General features: G+C 40.6%; 1 protein-coding gene across 4 annotated transcripts in view; it reads left to right on the top strand.

Moving 5' to 3' along the window:
- Positions 1-14,240, top strand: part of LOC116326427 (arf-GAP with coiled-coil, ANK repeat and PH domain-containing protein 3-like) — a 58,187-nt gene that overhangs the window by 20,378 nt on the left and 23,569 nt on the right. For all 4 annotated transcript variants that reach the window (XM_039611827.1, XM_039611826.1, XM_031747718.2 and 1 more), the window contains exons 2-4: positions 6,745-6,802; positions 10,909-11,028; positions 11,392-11,445. In XM_039611827.1, coding sequence (XP_039467761.1) covers positions 6,745-6,802; positions 10,909-11,028; positions 11,392-11,445 — 232 coding nt within the window. The remainder of the gene's footprint in view (positions 1-6,744; positions 6,803-10,908; positions 11,029-11,391; positions 11,446-14,240) is intronic.

Below are 14,240 nucleotides of genomic sequence, written 5' to 3'. Positions count from 1 at the left end.
CTGTGAGTCAGTGATGGCCTGGTCCGGATGTGGGAGGAGATCCCCCAGGACACCATACGTCTCATTAGGAGCATGCCCTGACATTCTCAGGCATGCATACAAGCACGTGGTGGCTATAAAAACACTGAGTACTATTTTGAGTTTCGACAAAATGGATTAACCTGCTGCATCATTTATTCACTTTGATTTTTGGGGTGTCTGAATTCAGCCAACTATGGACTGATAATTTTCATTTCCATCAAACGACGTGGCATCCTTTCACTCCTAACACATAACCCAGTCCACATCAGTATAGATATCCAGAATGATTGTTTGCCATTAAGATCTGATGCGTTTTAAAAGTGTGCCTTTAGTTGTCTTTAGCAGTGTAAAAGATCTTCTGCAGTTAAGGATATGATCATTATTTAAGAAGGTGATTTGTTCACTGCACAGACATGAGTGAGGTATCAGTCTTTTCATCTCCCTCTCAGCAAGAGACCACTAAAGCATATCCCCAAATGTTGAACTCTTCCAAAATTTAAAATTAACATTAACAAAATGTATCCAAATGTTTGCTACCGCTGTTTTATGAGTGTTGCTTGAAATAATTAGTAATCCAGTTAAACTGAGGCTCAAAGCTACAAGCGAGGCTTGTCCTTTTTGTCTGCATCCTGTTTGGTCTCTTTGTCCGAACAGCCATCGGAACAGTCAAATGTTTTTTCAGGGAATGAAAAAACATTTGACTGTTTGTTGTGTGTTGGGAGTGAGGGGGGGGGGGTTGGGAAGCAGTGAAGGCATCTTTGTTCTCTGCACATAAGATAGTAGTGTTTGGCTTGGCTGGTTATTGGTGTGAAAAGACAGCCTGTTTAGGAAAATGTGTGAGGATCACTGACTGGAGGCTCTTTTAATGGACTCTGAACACGTGTTTGAGCGTTTAGTGGCACAGAGCCTTGAATCGCGTTGTATTTTGTTGAATGTTGGACTGTATGGATCTTTAAACACTTTCTGCCATGGAACTGCAGATTTTGAGATTTATACATATATAATTACACAGATTGCTAAATGCATTTCTGGTTTATCTTTTTATGTATGCTCACACAGACTTATGCACACACACAAAAAAATAAACACACACTGTCTTCGCCTTTGTGCCATCAGCAAACACGGGAGTGTTACAGACAGGAAGCAGACAGATGGACAGACGCAAGAGTACGCAAATGAAACAAAGAGAGTAAGGAGACTGTGATTTGGGGGACCAGTAATCGGAAAAATTATAATTATTATCTCGGAATATTTATAAACAATAGTGTTACTGAACAGTGAATATAACGATGTTTGTGTGATGGGATTGAAATTGATTTTTTAATTAGCTGAATGTGGTCTAGCATGGAAGAACAAAGAGATGAGGGCTGGGGCTGCTGTTGCTGTCTCCACCCAAAAACCACCTGCTCTTGAGCTCAATGATTTCCATTAGTGTGGACGATTAAAAAAACCCAACCCTGCATCATTTCATCCTCCAACAAAGTGACCTCGTTTTATATTTCCTTGCTTTTTTACAGCTATACCTTGCAGTTCATTAGTATAAAAGAAATGTAACCTTAACTGGGAAATGATCCTGAAAGCCGTGATTCAGCAGAAAAAAAAATTATTTATTTTTTCTACTAACACGAACACGTAAGAGTTGAATAACAGAGCTCAGTTCGCAGTGATGGGTGTGTTTGTATTGAGCAGGACTGACCACAGCTTAAAGCTCCAGCGTGCTACTCAAGGGCACTTTGCCTGTCACAGCGGGCGCTGCAGATGCATCACAAGCCACACTACGGCCACGAGCTCACCGCTGTAATGCACCGCCTCGTCAGTGACAAAGATCATATCAGCAGGTTGATATGTTTCATCAGGAGAAGAGGAGTCGGTGTAAGAGCGCACATCAATGAATAATGTGCTTTTTAGAAAAGGAAGAAGCTGAAAGGAGTGATGGAGGAGCGGTGGTGGGGGGCGCACAGGGACAGACAAATCAGACAAAGAGGAAATTGGTCAGAAAAAAAAAGGGGGGGAGAGTAATGCTGATGCCTGTTGCCATGGTGATGTGGGTCAATGACTGGTTGCCATGGTGATCGCTACTTGGAATTCTGGGAAGGGATATTTTGGCATGTGCGTGTGGATGAGGGAAGACGTTTATTCAATATAAGTGAGAATGTGCAGCATGCGTCTGTGTGTACAGACGGGCAGCTTTATAACAGCAAGTGTGGTAACGTGTGCTGCAGTAAGGCAGGCGCAGTGCTGCTCAAAATTCAAAATAAGGAAAGAAAATCAAGATAACGGTGCAGCCTGTAACCTGTCATTACTTTGTGTGAGGATGATATGAAACATTTTAGTCTCTAAGGTCTGCATATTTGAGACTTCATGTCTTTGAATTTGGTGATCAAAGGTCAGAGGTCACTGTGACCTCACTCAAGGATGTACTTGGTATTTATGACCAGTGTTGGTCAACTTACTTGAAAATAGTAATTCGTTACTAATTACTGATTACTTCCCAAGAAAGTAATCCCATTACTTTACTGATTACTTACACAACCTGAATACATTGTAAAGCAATAGACAATTCTATTTTTTCTGCATAATCCATCGGATAAAATTTAATCGAATGAAAAAGACTCTTTCTAAAAGATGTTTTATTAGTTTTAATCTTTAAACTTTATGCACTTTGCATCAAGCAAAAATTAAATTATATGGAACATTCTTTGACTGGAAGAAATTTGTTTAAAATTTAAACCTATTTTCTGCGTATTCCAGTGTCTAAAATAAAATAATTGGTTGTGTTTACACTCACTCTTTCAAATAGATGCAAGTAAAACACGGCAGAAAATAAATAAAATCAAAGACTCAGCTGCACTAAGTCCTGTCGCTCTTAAATCTGTTTAGCAGGAGTGGGGCTGGTGGAGGTTAGCTTGGTGCCGCAGCGGTCATGTCAGTGGGGGGATCCGAGGGTTTCTCTGTGAATTTCACATTCCCGTGGAGGCGTGCTAGGTGCTTGCTCAGATTTGAAGTTTAATTTTTTGCTGTAGAAAGAAGTTTTCTTCCCACACAGAGTGTACAGCGGACGCTAATGTTTTTGTCAGTTTTTACGGACTCAAACTCAAAGTAATTTCAGTACTTCCACGCTTTAAACGCTGCATGGTCGTGCTCTCTCACGCACTCCATATTATCCATTGTTGTTCTACACACTTCTGTTGCTACCACAGCGTCGCACGCTCGTATGTCATTGCCATGAGACACTGACAAACAAAATCACAGTTTAGAAACGCAGTAACGCAGCGTGCTTATGGGAAAGTAACAGTAATCTAATTACTTTTTTGCAATAGTAATCCCTTACTTGCAGCATTATATATATTTGAAGAACTGACTGGTCAGATTCTATCAGAGTTAGATTTATATGCAAATAAATCCATTAATGCACTAGACATAAATCTGGACAAAAACAGCCACGCTTTAAAATTTCAGAATTTCATATCAGAAACGTTGGCACGGGCCTTATTTTTTTGTGTGTGGCAAAAAATTGTTCTTTTAGATTGTTGTTTCAGATATCAGTAAGCTATTCTTCACACAGCAGCAAAAGCCCCATAATGTATTCATCCTCATTGTTGGCAGAAACGACCTGCATGTGAATGGAAGTAAATTTGGCAGATTGCAGGTTTTATGCCTAATTTGAGCCTTCTGATGAAACCCTGTTGTTAATGGGTTTCTGGGTCATGTGTGTCTCCTGTTTTTGTATCTTTGTTTGCATGTGTCTTTGTGTGTCTGTCCAGGTGCGTAATCAACTCCTCATTCATTTGGTGAGTCACACTTTTCTGTATGTGTGAGTGAGGGGTGGGAGTGCACTCTCCACATGAAATAGTGAATATGTAGTGAAAACAGGAGTATGCCATTCAGTCCCCACAGCAGCCTGGCTTGATGAGTCATCTGGTAAACAATAAAAGATGTGATACAACAAACTGCTATAAGAACAGCAGGCTCATATTCAGTGAGAAAAATGCTCGCTATGCATGCATTTACAACCCTGCTCACAGTAAAGTTCATGTTCTGATGTAAAGCTAATTTAACTGAAATTCAAAATGAGATTGGTTGCTTGGTTTCAACATTAAAACAGTGTTGCTTTCATGCTATTTTCTACTAAATTAAGGCATATAATTAAGGTATTTTAGCTCTTAGGTCTGGGCTTGCCTACTATCAGCAGATGTGATTCCTCCAGGTCCTTGAAGTGATGCTGATGTGAATGTGATGCTGTGTGACAAGCTGAGTCTGGAAGACATGAGGGGAGGCTCAGGGCTTTGAAGTGCGTGTGTGTGTGTGTGTGTGCGTGCGTGTGCGTGCGTGCGTGCGTGCGTGCGTGCGTGTGTGTGTATGTGTGTGTGTGTGTGTGTGTGTGTGTATGTGGCATGTGAAGAGATGTTAGACGACGTAGCGTGCAGGCTGCATGCTACAGTACACCAACAGCATGGGGAACAAGAATAGACTCAGCACACTCGTAGGTTGTAGTTGAGGCTGATGGGTGTGCACATGGTGGTAGTGCACGTGACCCCCCCACCCACCCACTAGTGATGTCAGCCCATGTACACCATGCTAAAACTGGCAGTGCATATGAGCCCATCCCCCTTCTAAATGGCCTGCATTATTGTTGGAGCTACTTTGGGGTGTTTTTGCTACTTTGTCTGTTTACACAAACTGAACACGCACATTGGAAACATATACATATATATATACATATATGTATATATATTATTATACATTACATTTCATCAGTCTGCTCCTCCTGTCATTAACATGCAGGCATCCACCTTTGCAGGATTACCCACAATCGTCCATGGAAGTCTGTCTTACTTGATTCCACTACAATCCCATGTGGTAAAGGGATAAATAAGGACAAACATACATTGACACACACACATGCTTGCTCTCTGTCTCTTGCATACACACATAATTGGCTTGTTAGTGCTGTTTATTTACTTAACCTTCACAGAGCTGACAACTTTCTCAGTGAACTGATTTTCAGCGCGTCACCATTATAAACCTACAGACATGTATATCGATAGAGAAAGCATGCATGCCAAATGCATGATGCAAAAAACCTCTACATGCATCAAACCTGCAACATAAAACAACGGTCTCGCCACACACAAGTGATGTTGTGCTGAACTCGAAAGCTTTGATCAATAGCATATCGACTGCTGCTGCTGTATCATATGTCATCTGTGTCACCCTTGAATCAAATGCCAGTCAGTGTTTATTAGGCTGCACGCCACCAGAGACACAACATCCTTGTAATGAGCTTATCCTCTAAACTGAACAGCTGCTTGACATTGGTGGTGTTCAGTACAGAGTGGCTTAATTGAGAAGATGATACTGTTGGATAGACACACAGCTTGGAAGACAAAAAAGCAGAAATTGACCCGTTCCTGAGCACATGCAACAAATTACAAAGTCAGCTTAATGAACGGTCTGTGCTCACACCTCTTTTTTTCATCTCTCTCTCTGTGAAACAATAAATACCTGCCATCTTGCAGACCACACACATGCACACATGCTCTGTCAGTGTGATGTTGTGGTAGAGAAAAATTCAGTCTGTCTAAACAGAATGTGTCATGGGTGAGAGAAAATAAATGGGCAAGTGGAAGACAGATGCAAGTCAAGAATCGGCAGCTCGTGGCATTTTTTGGAACTTTCAATAGCAGCATGTTCCCAGAAAGTAATCCTGGGAATGCTTTTTTTCTGGATCAGCTGCTAACTGACTAAACCGACTCGTCCTGTCCCTCCCACTGCGTTTCATCCCTTGTATAACACACATGAGCAAGCCTACAACCTTAATCACATTAACTAGCTGGGCAGCTGCTGGTGCTTTTTTTCCCTCTTCTGTGACGTATAAAACCAGCTGCAGGGTGTAAAAGGGTTGAAGGAGCGGGTGGGGTTGAGATTATATGATGAGGTCATCATCTCCTGTGATTTATGGTTTCAGCACGTGATGGGTGGGACGCTGGCTTCTGCATGTATCAGGCTCCGCAAATGCTCCAGCTGATCTTTGAAGACTGAACATGGGAAAATGAGATTAAAAGTATTAATTGAAAAACATTATCCTATAAATCTGGGCCAATATTATGTAATTCTAAAATGCCGGTACTAAATATAAGCTCCTCTGTATTGTTGCTGCCTCTTTTATCACCTCACCTCTTGGATACTTAAGTGCGGGCCGATACGTGATCTTACATTGATTTAGTTTGTTTTTTTCATTGATTTTACAGCTCAGCAGTGGTTACTAATCTTCCAGAGTGATGCCTTTGTCAATCTGATTATCAGGATTAATGTTTAAGTGTGTGAGACTGATATATGGTAACCGATTGCAGCTTAATTTGCTGTGGGATAAAATACAGATCCTCTAAATGCTCCTATGTTATACAGCTTTACACCGTGATTTTTAAGCCATGTCTTCACATCTGACCTTCCTCTGTTCTGTTACTTTTAGGTGTTTTCTTTTAGAGCCACAGCCAGTTTAAACCTTTCACCGATATATCTGTTTTTTTGTTTTTTTTCTTATTATTCACTCTGATAATGTGGCTTACCACTAATCCAAGAATCTCTCTGAAACAAGAGTTTAAATCGTCCGATTGTGGCTGTAATATTTGTTTTTAGGTTAAGCTGTGGCTCCTTTTCTCAGAAATGGCATTACTGAAAAGCATTTCTGAGTAACCGCCTGACTTTCTGTTCTCTCTACAGGGCTGGAATTGATGATGTGGAGACAGATGTGGTAGAAATTGAAGCGAAGCTCGATAAGGTATGAATCCTTCTAATATCTGGACTGTGCTTCTCATTAAAAGATAGAGTCAGCTGATCCATAAGGGAAAAAAATCACATGTCCATTTCTTTCAGTGGTTAGAACACTTTAAACAGGACATTAGTGGAATTCATTGGCTTTGTTTGAATGCTAAATGCCACCAGATGGGGAGGTTTTCTATGAGTAGTACTTCCTTTAGAGTCTATGCTGTAATCAGTTTACTGTATCGCTGTCTTTCTGGCTCTGCATGTCTGCAGTTCACACACTTGTTATTTAAATGTCAGAGCTATTTAAATAATGAAAATGCTGCAGACAGTTAATTAAATGCAGTAGGTTCATGCACCGAACAAGAGGCTGCCCGTTTACAGAGAGAAAAGACTGATTAATGCCAGCGAGGTTGCAATAGTAGAAAAGGCTCACATAGTGCAGTTTATTACATTAGTGTGTGCTGAGTTTCCCTTTTTATACAACAATTTATGAGACATGAATTAAAGCACTTTACTTTATTCCATCTCATTCGTTGCTGTTGCCTCACAACAAGAAGGTCCTGGGTTTGAATCCTCCTGCTGGCTGGGGCCTTTATGTTTGGATTTTGCATGTTGTCTCCATGTCTGCCTGGGTACTCGCCGGGTACTCTGACTTCTCCCCACAGTCCAAAGACGTGCTTGGATTAGGTTAACTGGAGATTCTAAATTAGCTGTAGGTGTGAATGTGAGCGTGAACGTGTCCAGGGTGTCACAGGGTGCCTACAGAGGTGGGCTCCAGTCCCCCTGTTACTTTGAATTGGTCAAGCAGAAGAAAATGGATGGATCGATCACTCTGCCCTGAAGTGCAATTTGCCTGAACACAGGAGGTGTTCATTTTAAAGCTGCCATAGGGACCAAAATTAGGAGGTATATTTATTTTATACGTATATTACAGTTCATACTCATGCAGCATTTCATAGTACTATCAGTCCGGCAGCTATATTTGTTTGCCAGAATGAGCCCAGCAAACATACACTATTTGGACAAAAGTACTGGGCCGCACCTCTTAATCTCTGAATTCAGATGTTTTCAGTTCTATTGCCACATGTCTAAAATCAATCAGCTAGCCAATGAACGAATGGGACGTTCACTGTATTTGAGTGTGGTACTGTAATAGGAGGCAACCACTGGTTGTAAAGTATTTTCCCTCCTTGATATTCCACAATCAGCTGTAAGTTGTATTACTTGCGAAGTTGATGTGTTTAGGAATCACAGACACTCAAAAAAGTGGCAGAACACATCAACTTACAGGGTGGGGCCACCGAGTGCTGACGCATTAAAGTTGCCAGCTCTCTTTTGACTCAAGATCTGCAGAGTTCAAACCTCCTCTGGCACCAATATCAGCACAAACACTGATGTTAATACCAAACCGGTATCAGCTCCTGTATGTGCCCCAGTACTTTAATCCAGTATGTAACAGAATAATTTAGAAAAAGAAGCTTAAGCTAACTCCATAAGTGTAGGCATTCGCATCAGCATCACTGTGATCAGGCTCTGTACTCTATGGTATTAGTGGGAGGTTAAAGGTTTAAAGGCAAATGGAACAACTGGAATAAATTTTATAGCTGTATCAAACCTAATTAGCTACAGAGATAACTCTGGATGGACCGGATGACTGTGTTGAGGAAGTGAGCTGAAAGGCTTCTTCAGATAAACTAATAGACGTGGAAGTCAAAGAGAATTAGAGAGGGAGATAGTGTTACTGCGGCTTCTTTCTTCTTCTCTCTCAAGGTGAATCTGAGACAGTTCTTCAAACATCAAACAGCCTGCAGACATAATGAAATGTGGATTAACACACCTCAGTGTGAACACCTAAGTTTGTTTAAATAATGAAGTGGTTATTTAGATGGTTTTGACTTACTTATAATTAAAGTTCCTCATTAAGGAGTCATGTGAATAGAGCCCCTCACTCTCTACACATATAAACATTCCTGCCACCAACCGATAATGCAGGACCTTATGAACTTTGAACTGTGAACTATGAACTCCAGTTCAGCCTCACTGAAAACTGAAAAGGCTCAGAGGAGAGAGATTTCCACCAGAGAGGTTTGTTCTGTTCAGCAGGAGTCCTCCACCTGCCCCGAAGCTGCCTGTGGTGACAGCAAAGGCTTTCAGGACAGGACACAGACATGATTGATGAAAGCTGAACCTCTCTGACAAGTGTGAAAACATTTAGTGCTGTCCGTCGGCTAACTGGAATACTGAAATGTTGAAATGTTGCTGTTATTGAGAGAACACTAACAGTACTCAGAAACATTTCTAATTAGTTAAAATATTAACATTCCAATTCTTCACCTCATTGCCCAGCGATTCTGCAGCTACGCTGCAATTACACTGTAATTGTTTCGGTCATTTAACACAGCAAGGTCTGTCGTGTGGTACCAGATGTGGCATTTTGGCTCCAGGTGGACCCCTGTAGGTTTTCCAACCCATTTATTATATCCAGACACACAGCTTGTCCCTCTAATGGCCATCCTCAGACCCCTGGGGGGTTCAGGCCTGCACTCAATGAGATCACATTCCCTACATCAACCAATTTGTTGACATATATGTTGTCAGACCAGCCTGGGGGGAGCAGCAGCATCGTGCTTCTTTGGATTTTCTACAGATTCCTAAAAATGCTGTTAAAATTTGGACTGCGTTATGCATCTTAGAAAACATACTGTGTGAACATGAGTGTGAACATTTGGCAACTGATGCTTTTGATCCCAGCAGCCCGTTTTAGCAGTGTTCACGCGGCTGCAGCCCTTACTGTCAGCCACCCAGTAAACCACACTCACATACAGACAACCTTGGGAACGCTTGCACCAAATGTGATAATTAAAGGTTTACTACACTCTCTCTTAAGCAACCCCCAACCCCACCCCTTGCCAGCAGACACACACACACACATGTTGTGTTTCTGCATAAGTGCATTGGTAATGACAGTGTAACTTTCTGCACCTTATCATATTACTTGCAAAACGGGAAAGCAGTCACAGTAAAAGTCATGATGTGGCATTTAAAGGCATACATGCTCTTACTGTCTGCGCTTGTTAATATACATTTATGTTTAGAATTTCAGTTTACCCTCACATGACTTTGGCTGCATACTATATTATACAGTATACTTTATTATTTAATTCTCAATGTTGTGTATTGATTCCCAAAGCTTTTTAATACCTAAAGTCTGCTTATCGAGCTTGTATCAGCGCTAGTGCCTTGGCACTGAGGTTAGTCAAATTTCCATGAAATTTGGTACTTCAATGCATTTGTCTTTGGAGATTCCCCTTCTAGTGCCAACTTAAACTTTAGTAAAACCATCTGTAAAAACATTAATGAACAGTACGTTTGCTGAGTGCATCTGTCTTCATATTGCTTGCATTAAGCTTTTTTTGCAACAGTGCATATTTCAGATATTTCACAAGAAAATGTTTATTGCTAATTTCTTTCAGCAGTAGATTTAAATTGTCTCCAATTCTGTTATAACGCTTAGCAAAAAGGTGATCCAGCCATAAATAAACATTAACAATTTTTTCCTTGAGGCACCTCAGAATGCCATGATGACCTCTTCATGCTGTGTAGTGCCATCAAGTGTGTTTGCACTCTACTTTTGGAAAATATTGTAGTTACGCAACCTTGCATCTGTCAGTAGAGTTGCACAACACAGAGCTAATTAGCAAGTGTTTGAAATTTCCTCTATTTATTATGTACCAAGTTGTGACTAAGTTGGTGTGTGGGATTTGGGATGCAGCTTTAATCATAGTTGGGTAATGCAGTCAGTGGCCTTTGATCAGCTTCTTCATTTCCATCTTTTCATTTGCTCATTTAGTTACTTTCTTAATAAATACATGCTTCTCGGTTGGATTCCTGACACAGCAGCTTCAGTAAGGCCTGCGCTGGCCTCCGAAATGAATATTATTCCAAATTTGAGCGTCCTCTCACATTCAGCATGTGAGCAAAAGATTCTCATAGGCTTTGTTTGATTTACGTCATCACTTTGACTATTAATATCCTAAGATCTCATTGTGTGAAAAGTCTTTAAATAGACGGTGTTCTTGTTTTGGGGCATTAAAGAGATGTTTTTACACCTCCCATTAGTTGGTGAAGCTATGCAGCGGGATGATCGAGGCCGGCAGGGCCTACGTCAGCGCTAACAAGCTCTTTGTTAACGGCATCAGAGACCTGTCCCAGCAGTGCAAGAAAGAGGAGATGATATCGGTGAGTAGAAGCAAAGATATCTTCAACACTGAGTTCAGATCCACTGAGTAATATTTGATTGTCAGCTTCTCAGGAACTAACCAATCCTCTGTCTTTGACTTGAACATTCCTGCAGTCCTCCAGTTGTTGTGTTCATGGAAGAGGTGACCTGATTTGAACAGGAGATGTTTACACTAAAACTTTACATGCCTGCAAGCATTTAGACCTGAAACCGACTTTATAGTTTTTTTAGGAAGACATTTGGTCTGTTTCCTGTCAGAATGTGTACTCAAGTATAGATAAGTTCAGACAATATTGTTATGTGAGAAAGATTTTGACGTTCATATGGAAACCCATGCTTACACTGTGCACTCTACATTACAGGAATGCCTTGAAAAGTGTGGCGAAAGCCTCCAAGAGATGGTCAACTACCACACGGTAAGACAGATGTACACACACACAAACACGCTGTATGTTGTAGCCACAGGCAAGAGGTTGAGGTATAGTGCTGTTTGGAAATGCCCAGGTCTTCTGGCATATTAACATCTTTCAGGCAGGCAGTCCATGCACAACCCTTACACACACACACACACACACACACACACACACACACACACACACAAAACACTTCAACTGTGACATCACGCAGTGACTTTGAATCTGTCCACACTGGCCAGTGATCATGTGCGTGTCTGATTCAAACCACATGCTGGACCAGATGTGTATTGCAGGTTAATGCATAAACGCACACACACACACACACACACACACACACACACACACACACACACACACACACACACACACACACACACACACACACACACACACACACACACACACACAGGTTTTCCCCACATGACTCCAGAGTGATTTCTCCTCATGACTAAGTGTGATCACGAAATTTCTCACTCTATGAAAGGTTTCTCACACTGCTGAGATGATGATACAGGTTTAAAAAGCCCAAGGCAGAAAGAGATATTACAGCACTTTAAAGTAATCAGCAGTAATCATTAGGACATGACAATATAAGACAGTGTGTGATATTCTGAGATGTTCACTCAAGTCAATGTTTATGCATAATGCACATATGCATGACAAAATCAGGAACAAAGGAGAGTATTGACAATGAAGGGAAGTGGGAGAAGAAAATAAACACAGAATAAAAAAGGAAGTGACAAAGAGACACAAATGTAAAAGATCTGAAGCGTTCTGTTTTTTTCCCACAGTAAGTGTGAGTTATCCCTTAGATAAATCTTCTTCAATTGCATGGTTCTGTTATGATCTTCAACTTCAGGGTCCATAGCCCTGACCTTTTTAAAGTCAAATCTCTGCTTATTACATAGGATCCATTAGCCACATCAGACCAATAATTTCCTCTTTCTTTTTTATAGACGCGGTGTACTCTTTTCCTTTCTATCCATTACATGTTATGTAATGTCTGCAGTCCTTGCTTATATTACATAGACCACCAATTTTAAGAATGCTGTTTCTTTTCCTCTGCCCTTTCACGCCATCTCAATGCATCCTCTGTGAAGCCTTTTTTCTTGCTTTCCCTTCATTCACCCTTCTACAAGAGTGTTTGTTTAGCAGATTTTATGAATAAACAAGGGAAGGAAAAAGTAAGGGATGAATTCCATTATGCTAACTTACACTTCCCTGCATCTTATCTACTAACATAGTCCCACGGTTTGCTGTGCCGTCACCCTCACGGAGAAGCTTCAATTCCCTGAAATATGAGAAGAGGACCAACATCCATCTCTCTTACATATCCATCATGATGAGGATGATGTGAGGAAGAGATATGAGAAAGAGAATCAAGGAGATGTGTTAGCCTAATAAAAAGCAGCCGTAGTTTCTTTACTTAACCAATCAGTGCCTGATCCTAAGGCTTTTCAGCTGTCGAGCATAAACGAGGGCATTCAAAAGAAAAACTGATCTCTCAGTAAATTATATAAGCAAATGTGTTTACATTCAAACATGGATCAGTCTCAGCAACAGGTTAGGAAGCTTAAAAAAGTGGAAATGAGCAGATTTTTTTCTGATATTGTCATTTAAGGATTTGACAGCAGTGTGCGATTTTCTATACTGTGATATATTTCTGTTGATGATCACTGTTCTTATTTGGCCACAAGCAAACAAGAGCTTTGGCTTTCCATCCCAGGTACAAGAGGGATGGCCGATGGGGCTTCTAGACACGGAGGATCTTTGAATTTCAAGAGAAGTGCATGAGGAAATTGAGTGCTGACATCATGTAGGTTGGGCTGGGTCGAGCCCAAGGCATTATAATCAAGTGCAGGCCTGAGTGGAACATTTAGATTAGTTTCTATCAGAAATTGTTTTGGGTTTCGTTTCTTTTCCATGAAACTGCAGATAGCTTACACCCCGTTTTGGAGAGTGTCACTATTTTGCTCAACGCAATTCAGTGTTGTGTCAGTGCAATCTGATGACACATCATTTATTTAAATTTTTTTCAGGTAGTTTTCCATTTTCAGCATTTTAATGATGAATGCATGGTAGTACCTCCAAACAATCCCTGGGTTTGTCAAGGGCAGGAGACACAAATCCCCTTTGGGATTGCTTCAGAAAGGGCATTCAGTGTAAAGAATCTGCCAAATCAAACATGCGCCCCCTGCAGTGATGACCTCTTGTTAATAAGGGAGCAGGTGAAAGTAGCTTTCTTAATCATGAATCCATGGTGAGATTAGTGTGAAAGGATTATACTTCATTTTATTGGGATTATGGGTTATTTCCTCACAATTTCTTAATGATTTATTTTAAATTGTTTATTAGTCACAGAGGGGAAGCTGAGTTTAAGGTAAATATTCTCGAAATATCTCCTCATTCTTTATGCTTGTTATGTTAATTATATATAACAAATGTAATACTTTTATACATTATCTGCTGACTAAAATAACGTAGTCATTTAATTGTGGCTATTTATTGTTGCACTAATTAAACATTGATTGAAGTGTTTCCAGTCAAAGGAGACATGGGAAGTCAAAGATTTTTTTTAAAGTAGATATCTACTGATGAAAGGGTGGAGTTGCAAAGTTTTTCCTCCTTATATTAAGATTCCATTGCACAATACTTAAAAGACAGGCTCTGTGGGAAGTTCACACATGCTTATGGAGGAATAAATCATTCTAACGCTCGACGTTGTCCACTTGAAATTTCCACACTGAGTGTGCTCTACATTTGCAGAAACATACTGTATGACAAGCCACCTCAAG

Source organism: Oreochromis aureus, linkage group 5 (genome assembly GCF_013358895.1).
Source record: "Oreochromis aureus strain Israel breed Guangdong linkage group 5, ZZ_aureus, whole genome shotgun sequence".
NCBI classification, from domain to species: Eukaryota; Metazoa; Chordata; class Actinopteri; order Cichliformes; family Cichlidae; genus Oreochromis; species Oreochromis aureus.
This window is presented reverse-complemented; position numbering and strand designations above follow the sequence as displayed.